The 8,516-nt window shown below is 32.0% G+C and overlaps 7 protein-coding genes across 7 annotated transcripts; 3 read left to right on the top strand and 4 right to left on the bottom strand.

Moving 5' to 3' along the window:
• Nucleotides 1-36: 36 nt before the first annotated feature.
• WICANDRAFT_65854 (uncharacterized protein) lies at nt 37-798 on the top strand (the record flags this gene model as incomplete). The annotated part of the gene is made up of 1 exon (XM_019184000.1): nt 37-798. The coding sequence occupies one exon, from the start codon at nt 37-39 to the stop codon at nt 796-798; it is 762 nt and encodes a 253-aa protein (XP_019035881.1).
• A 138-nt stretch (nt 799-936) lies between these two features.
• WICANDRAFT_37109 (3-deoxy-7-phosphoheptulonate synthase) lies at nt 937-2,037 on the bottom strand (the record flags this gene model as incomplete). The annotated part of the gene is made up of 1 exon (XM_019182518.1): nt 937-2,037. The coding sequence occupies one exon, from the start codon at nt 2,035-2,037 to the stop codon at nt 937-939; it is 1,101 nt and encodes a 366-aa protein (XP_019035880.1).
• A 454-nt stretch (nt 2,038-2,491) lies between these two features.
• On the bottom strand, nt 2,492-4,723 carry WICANDRAFT_37117 (uncharacterized protein; the record flags this gene model as incomplete). Its single annotated transcript, XM_019182519.1, has 1 exon — nt 2,492-4,723. The coding sequence occupies one exon, from the start codon at nt 4,721-4,723 to the stop codon at nt 2,492-2,494; it is 2,232 nt and encodes a 743-aa protein (XP_019035879.1).
• Nucleotides 4,724-4,893: 170 nt separating this feature from the next.
• On the top strand, nt 4,894-5,808 carry WICANDRAFT_81780 (SDR family oxidoreductase; the record flags this gene model as incomplete). The annotated part of the gene is made up of 1 exon (XM_019185295.1): nt 4,894-5,808. The coding sequence occupies one exon, from the start codon at nt 4,894-4,896 to the stop codon at nt 5,806-5,808; it is 915 nt and encodes a 304-aa protein (XP_019035878.1).
• Nucleotides 5,809-5,896: 88 nt separating this feature from the next.
• On the bottom strand, nt 5,897-6,303 carry WICANDRAFT_81779 (MICOS complex subunit Mic12 family protein; the record flags this gene model as incomplete). The annotated part of the gene is made up of 2 exons (XM_019185294.1): nt 5,897-6,198; nt 6,273-6,303. 2 exons carry the CDS (start codon nt 6,301-6,303, stop codon nt 5,897-5,899), a joined length of 333 nt encoding a protein of 110 aa, XP_019035877.1.
• Nucleotides 6,304-7,363: 1,060 nt separating this feature from the next.
• WICANDRAFT_81778 (mitochondrial 54S ribosomal protein bL17m) lies at nt 7,364-8,061 on the top strand (the record flags this gene model as incomplete). Its single annotated transcript, XM_019185293.1, has 2 exons — nt 7,364-7,386; nt 7,443-8,061. The coding sequence occupies 2 exons, from the start codon at nt 7,364-7,366 to the stop codon at nt 8,059-8,061; spliced, it is 642 nt and encodes a 213-aa protein (XP_019035876.1).
• A 159-nt stretch (nt 8,062-8,220) lies between these two features.
• WICANDRAFT_37121 (uncharacterized protein) lies at nt 8,221-8,516 on the bottom strand (the record flags this gene model as incomplete). The annotated part of the gene is made up of 1 exon (XM_019182520.1): nt 8,221-8,516. A coding segment is annotated over one exon (296 nt), but the record flags the coding sequence as incomplete, so codon positions are not given.

The raw sequence follows: 8,516 nt of genomic DNA, 5'->3' as shown, positions 1-8,516 counted from the left end.
GCGCCATCATCTTCATCAAACGTTTCAAGTTATTTCATGAATCAACACCATTCACAATCAAGTAATAACGGGAACAATAATAACAATGGCATATCTAATCAATTTTGGAGAAAGCCAAATACTGCAAACACAACTTCATCTTCCACGTTCACTCCAATAACATCTGCAAATAACAATAATAACAATACTGCTAATTCATCAACATCTACAATCCCACCACAATATTCAAACCAACAAAGATCTTTTAATAACGATCGTCATTTCAATCAAATCCCAGCAAATAACAACAATAACAATTTTGATTATCCTTCAAATAATAATGAAAAAGAAGAACGTTTAAAAATTGATTTGAAAATTAAAGAAAGTCAAATAGAATCATTAGAAAATGAAATTCAAAGATTATCTGAATCAATGAATTTAATTGATTCCAAGAATAATAATTCATTATTATCAAATAATCAACAAATTCCTAAAAATATTAATGAAATTTTTAATAAATTAACAAATAATTATACAATTTTAGAAAATGAATTAAATGATACAAAAAAAAGATTAGAATCTTTAATCACTTCAATCACTTTAAATCCAACAAATTCAATAACTAATAATGGAAGATATGATGAATTGGAAATTTCTCACAAGATTATTTTAAAATTAGATTTATTAAAACAAGCAAATGAAGAAATGTTGAAACAATTAAGTTTTGGTAAAAGTAAACAAGTTGATATTGAATTGAATTTATTAAAAATGGAAAATGCTAAATTAAAAGAGAAATTGAAGAAATATGAAGAAAATTAATAATCGGACCCATCCATCAATACTAATGACATTTGCTATGATTTTATTTTACTAATTGCATTGATTTTTTTTAAAAAACTATGAACAGTTGTGTATTTATTTTTTTAATAATTTGCTATGTACTAAACCAAATTGTACTTACTTCTTCAATGCTCTTCTTGCCTTGACAGCTTCTGCCAATTCTTTCAAAACAGCTTCTGTACTATCAACATCAATACAAGCATCAGTAATACTACACCCATAAATCAAATCTTGCTTACCACTAGCTGGAACATCTTGTCTACCTTCAACCAAATTACTTTCAATCATTAATCCACAAATAGATTCAGAACCTTTTTTAACTTGTTCAGCAACTTCATGTGCAACTTTTGGTTGATTTCTATGATCTTTATTTGAATTACCATGAGAACAATCAACCATTATTCTTGGTTTTGATGTAATACCTTGAGCAATTAAATCACTTTGAGCTTTTTTAACACTTTCTTCATCAAAATTTGTACCTGATTTACCACCTCTTAATATAACAAAAGTATCTTGATTACCTTCAGTACCAACAATTGCCACAATACCAGGCTTGGTCACTGAAAGGAAATGATGACTATGTGCAGCAGATCTCATTGCATCAATAGCAACGGTTAACGAACCATCAGTACCATTTTTAAACCCCACTGGGAATGATAAACCTGATGCTAATTCTCTATGTAGTTGAGATTCAGTAGTTCTTGCACCAATGGCACCTAAGGAGAATAAATCTGACAAGAATTGAGGAGAAATAGTATCCAACATTTCACCAGCGATTGGTAATGTTTTAGTCAAATTAACAAATAATTCTCTTGCAATTCTTAAACCTTTATTAATTTGAAATGAATTATCAATATCTGGATCATTAATTAACCCTTTCCAACCAACTGTAGTTCTTGGTTTTTCTAAATATGCTCTCATGATGATTAATAATTCACCTTTAACTTGATCCACGATTTTTTTCAATTTTGCTTGATATTCCAAGGCAGCTTTTGGATCATGAATTGAACATGGTCCCACAACAATGATTAAACGATCATCTTGTCCATTTAAAATCTTGATAGCATCATCACGACCTTCCAAAATAACCTTTTTGTTAACTTCATCTAATGGGAATTCATGTTGTAATAAATCTGGTGGAGTTAATGGATCATAACCTGTGATTCTCCAGTCTTCTAATCTTGTACGATCTCCAATATGTTGATTTTGGATGAACATCTGATGGGTATTGTTTGATTGGGACATGATACGGTTGCTTTATAGCTTTGAATAAATAAAAGGAATAAATAGTAATGGCAAACACCAAGTTATAAATAAAGCTGTATCCAGTTCTTATGAATCATTCATTTTTTTTCCAACAACATGTCAAAAGTGCAATAATCGAATTTCTCGATAATGCCGTATTTGTGGAAAAAAGTTTGACTCATATCGGAAAAACGTGTTGCTCTGGACAAAAAAATTGTTTGTAAAAAACTGATTTTGATAGGCTTAAAATTTAGTTTGAGATTATACAAAGAAGAGGATAATAGATGATTAATTCCATTTTAGTTTCAATGACGTTAATTAGCTTGTTTTTATGAGCATGTTGCCTTTTTTCTGGTTGAAAATCTACTTGTTTTCAGTTCACATGTACTCCCCGGACTTTAAACAATGTACTTAATGCAAAATATATTCACACTCTCTCCCATATATAAACATACCCATTCTTTTCAATCTCTGTCCAACTATTAGAGTCACCAGTGACATCAACAACTTTCTCATCATTGAACAAAACCCATCTGTCTTGTTTCTTGATAAATACCACGTAATGTCCAGAAGTCACTTGAGTTCCCTTATGACAGATAACAGCTTTTAAACTATATTCACTCTTATCATCAACACCTTCTTTAGTCAACCTTTCCAATTTCTCAGTTGGTGATTCAGTTTTAACAGATTTATCAACTTCAATAACACCATCATCATCAGGATGTGAAAATAACCATTCAACAGATGCATTAACATCATTATTATTCAAATATAATGCCTTTTTAGCTAATGCTGCAGAGAATCCCATGTCTTGTAATGAAGATATTTGTGATTCATCAACTTGAATTTCATCTTTAGATGATGTTTTAAAATCAATTGGATCATCTATTGTTGGGTCTTCTAAATGTTGAAACAACCAATTCATTGCAGCTTCAGTATCAGAATTCCCTGTTAAATATAATGCTTTAGTCGCTCTACCTTCTGGGAATCCCATTTGTTGTAAATTGTTTAACGCTTCAATGTTTGGTTTGAATGAATTATCATCTTCATCTTCATCATGGACTTCAACTTCTCCCTCTTCCAAGACTTGAGGATTTTGGAAATCTTTTATATCAAATGATTCAGGTAAAGTTAAAGGGACATCTGTCTTTATTGGGACCCAATTTTCCAATTGAATTCTTTGAACACTTGTGACTAAATATTTTGGGAAAGTTTTGAAGAAAACGTTTTTATCAACTTTTGTATTTTCACCTTTAACATTCCATTCAATTTCTTCAGTTGACAAATATTGAATCAATGAATCTATAAAATCTTGACGTTTATAAATTATTTTACCATCTTCTATATGATCTAATTCAGTTTCAACTTGTAATGTTAAATTTTCATTAACTTGTGACTTCAATTTAACTTCATTATTACCATTTGGGAATTTAAATTTTTCCAATGTAACAAATCTGAAAATATCATTTAAATTTGCATCAATAGTATCAATTTTATCTAATAAATAATTCCAGAATTCAAAAGCATCTTGTTGTCTCATTGAACTAAATTCTTCATGATCTTGTCCAACTAATCTTTTGAAAGAAATTGGTGAAATACCAACTTGATAACCTTCAGAATTAGGTTTTGAAAAATCACCAGATAATAACCCATTAGCTAATTTAACTAATTGAAATTCTAATCCATCATTTTCATCTTGGAAACTGGATAATGCCTTTTTAAATTTGGAATATTCTGGTAGTGAAAATAAAGATTGTACAACAGATGAAAGATAACATGAATTACCTAAATTCTTCAACCCAGTTAACGAAGGACCGAAAACACTTGGTAATTTCTCACCATTATCACCCTCCATATTGAAATCCCATTTTAAATTTTGTTCAATCTGTAATTCAACTAATGATTTTTCAGTTTTTGTGAAATTATCTAAATCAATACCAAAAGTCTTTAAACGATTTGATAATTCAGGAAATTTAATTTCATCATTACAAGCATAACAATAAACGTCTGTAACATCTTTGGATAAACTCCCCAATTTAACAGCAATTGGATGTGTAGAAGTTTCGAAATGTTGTAAAGCATGAGTATTACCAGCAACACCACCAAATTGTGCACGTCCACAACCTAATTTCCCACAAGTTAAACAAATCCATAAATTTTCCTTCAATTCACATTCACCACATTGGGTCAATTGGACATCTTTGATAGGAGTCTGTTGGAATTCAATAGTATGCTCACAGGGCAAGATCTCTTGTTGCCATGTTTTGAGTTCTTCCTTTCTATTGACAGAATCGGAGTTTATTATACGGTCAATGGTGGCCTGTGTTTCTTGGTTGATATCTGTGATGAGATCTAAGGAATCACCATCATATTGGAACAATTGAGTCTTGATGTCATACAAATCACTCTCACTCTCTTGCTTGATCTCCAATTTAATCATTTTGGTAGTCTTCTCCCTTTGCGGTTTCGCCACTTTGGTGTAGTTCAAGTAGATTGTGTCATCTTTGAAAAGGCTGTAGTGTAGAGCAAGATGCTCTTTGCAAAAGGCCTTGTGGTGCCTTGTGCTGATGTTCAATCCTTCGCTGTCAAAGGCTGTTCTGAAGCAGTAGAAGCAGTCGTCTTTGGCTATTGGCTGCCCATCGAATTCAATGGAGCTCATCTTTTTGCGTTGGTGATTCGAATTGTTGTCAAGTTGTTCAAAGTTTGAATTGCCACTTTAATTCGATTCGCTTTTTTGTATGGTGATTATGTCAGCCAGACCCGTTTTTTATAAGTACGGGAATTTTTTAGATTGTAATTTACATATTTTGTTTCCATCAATTGAAGAAAATGTGGTTTGGTAAAGGTCATTTCAAAGTGGAGGGTAAGCTTGTGGTGGTTTCTGGGGGATCGCAGGGTGTTGGTGCTGAATTCGCAAGACAGGTGTTCTTAAAAGGTGCAAGTGTTGTGATTGTCTCTAGAACAGAATCTAAATTGAAAACCGTGGTGGATGAAATCTCAAAATTCAGAGTGAATGATGTTCAAACCGTGTCATATATTGCTGCTGATATCTCCAAATACGAGGAATCTGAAAAAGTGTTTGATCAATTGGATAGATCTCCAGATATTGTTGTGTGTTGTGCTGGTTCATCAACTCCTAAACTGTTCCTTGATCTAAATCCAAGAGAATTGGAGAGTGGTATCTCTACAAATTATAACACTGCTGTAAACTTTGCACATGCTGCACTAAAGAAAATGTCATTAGTTAACTCTGCAGACTCAAGACATTTGATATTCTTTTCATCTGTTGTGGCATTTTTCCCATTCATTGGATATGGTCAATACGCACCATTAAAAGCTGCAGTTAGAGCATTAGCAGATGTATTAAGACAAGAAACATTACAATACAACATCAAAGTTTCAAGCGTTTTCCCTGGTAATTTTGATAGTGAAGGTTATGTTGAAGAAAATAAAACAAAACCTGAAATTACAAAAATTATTGAAGGTTCATCATATCCAATCTCTTGTGAGAAATGTGCAAACATTATAATTGATTATTTGGATAGAGGATTTGAAACCATAACAACAGATTTCATTGGATGGGTTTTAACAACAATATCGTTGGGTTTAAGTCCAAGAATATTTGGACCATCACAAGCCATATTAGGTTTCATAATAGCATTGATTGCCCCAATCATTTCATGGTTTATTGATAGAGATATTAAAAATTATTTCAAGAAGCAAAAAAGTACAAAACAAATCTGAATATGAAGTTGCCATAAATAAAATGTTTATTGTATCTAAACCCTCATTAGTTTTTTCTTTTTTCATTACATATATGCTTTTCCTTTCTCTATTTTGAAATATTGTTAACACCATCTTGAACAGACTTTGTAATTGAAGAAGTGAATCTTTCAACATCAAATGAGTAAATTGATCTCACAGTGCTTAATATTTGTTCATTCCATAGATCTGCAACTGTTTGTTTTATGCTTGGTCTGTATTGAAATTCCACACTTCTTGGAACTGGTTGAGGTTCTTTACCATGGTTCTGTATGATGGATTCTGTATCTCTCAAGGTCTTTGAAACAAACTCTTGACTTCTTTTGAATTCTTGTGATGTATAGTATGCAACTGATGTTGTCAATAGCACACCTAAAAACAGATATTAGTTATCGAACTAACCCAAAATGCAAAAGACCAAAGGCCCTGCATAGATCTATACTCACCTGCTAAGAAACCATGTATTCTGTTACCCATTCCTACTCAATTCAAATATCCAAAAACAGATAAACCTATTATTTCAATGTCCTTAATCTTTTAAAAACTTGTTTTTGATTCGAGAAAAATTCAAAATCGACTCTTGGACCTGTTTTCGCGCAAAAAAGAAAATCTCCCATTGTGGACTGTTTCTTGCAAAATGTCGTTTTCGAATTTGTAAGTCTATTGCCGAATTAGGCGAAGACTGGTTTTCAAGTTTTGTAGTAATTATAGTATGATGTATTTGCTTAATTATATATTTTGTATGATGCGCCACTAGAAATAAAGATGTATCATATAACATTCCAAGGACAATGTCACTGTTTTCAGGTAGTCGAATGCATTAACACAACTTTCTCTTTGAGCTCACGAAATCAAATTGTATGATTCCTTACCTTTGGATTCTGATAAAGAACGATACAGTGAGCTTAATGCCACCAGTTCCATACACCAACGCACTAATATATTATGAATCTCAAAAGCGCACTCAAAATTTGATATCAACCGTTTTCCCTTATCATCAAATTCATTGAACATTAGCCATAGCCTAATAATTCCCACAACCTCATATGCAAATATGGTGACAGCTGCAATTGTACTCTGAGTTGTGCTAAAATTGATCTTTGTCACCACCCAATCAATCACGTTGAAACCAAAAAAGGGACAAGCTAGCACGATAAGTGCAAATGCGGAGGACATTGAAAATCTTCTGTTACTCAATATCATTTTTTTGAATTATCATTGATGTCTTGAACTGAACGTCGATTCTCTATGCTCTTGTCTTAAAACTAAAGTCGGATGACTTAGACTCGGCCAGTGCTTCAAAGGTTTAACCTGATTCTAAAGATGAATTACCAACTCTTTTCTAGTATAATTATATAGCTGGAGAAGGTTTCTTTGTAGAATATTTGAAGATTTTGGAAGTATAAATTCGCGAAATGGTGTTCGGGTGTGCCGATTTTTTTCAAAAGGTTGGAAAAAGTCAAAATGGAAATCAACAATTGGTGAGTATTTGGAAGTGGCCTAGTTATCAAATATTAAAGGGATAGATTATTAAAAGATGCCTGTTAGACATTTTTCAAGGTATGTACTAGATTCAGGAGGAATCAAACCGGATAATCACTAACATTTTTCTATAGAACTGGTTCTCATAGAAGAGCTATGATGAGAAACTTGGTTACTTCATTAATTGAACATGAATCAATCATTACAACTCATGCTAAAGCCAAAGAAACTCAAAAGTTAGCAGATAAATTAATATCGCTAACCAAGAAAGATAACATAACCCAAGCAAAAGTTGATGCTGGAGAAGATCTATTCAAACTCAAGACTACAATCCCAAAATTATTTCAAGATTTACGTACTCGTTTTGCTAAAAGAGAAGGTGGGTTCACAAGAGTGCTACGTTTAGAACCTCGTTTAGGTGATCGTGCTGAACAATCCATTGTGGAGTTAGTTGATGGTCCAAAAGAAATGAAATTATGGATGACTGCTAGAGTTGTTGCAAGATTACAATTACAAAATTTACCAGTCGATGATTTAACTCAACATAATGTCAATAAATTAATACAATTTAGAGCCGGTGGTCAAGAAGAATTTGATGCATTAGTGGAAAGATGTAAGAAAGAATTTTATAGAGATGGTAAATCTGAAGATTTGAAGAATTTACCTCCTCCAGCTGAAAATATGAGAAAACCTTATACTGGATACAAATTAGTCAAAGGTTTCAAAGTCATGCCTCGTCCAACTAAAGAATAGACACGTTTTTGCAATAATTGATAGAATGTGGGTATTTGTAAATAAAAATGGGTGTTATGTATATATAAATGTTTATGATTTTTTTTTGAAAGCTACGTAATTGTATTCTCGAAAAACTATTTTATTTAATTTACACAAATTGTATTACTCCCCACCAGTTTATTGAACGCTATCTTGTTTTTGTAAAGCAGTTGCTAAGATTTGATTAGCTTTGAATGATAAACCTTTTGTCTTTTCAATAACTTGTTGATAAACACTAGTACTTGGATGATTCATAATCACAGTACCTTCACTTTCATCAATTTTGGCATCCATTCTAGTTTCTTTGATCAAACTAGCAATCCATTTTTCACCTTCTTCTCTAGTCAAGTTCAAAGATTTTGATAATTCATCCAAATTTATTCTTTGATGAACTCTGCAATAAACTTCTGAAATTAAATGACGAGCATTTTCTA

This window comes from Wickerhamomyces anomalus, assembly GCF_001661255.1.
Source record: "Wickerhamomyces anomalus NRRL Y-366-8 unplaced genomic scaffold WICANscaffold_13, whole genome shotgun sequence".
Lineage (NCBI taxonomy): Eukaryota > Fungi > Ascomycota > Saccharomycetes > Phaffomycetales > Wickerhamomycetaceae > Hansenula > Hansenula anomala.
This window is presented reverse-complemented; position numbering and strand designations above follow the sequence as displayed.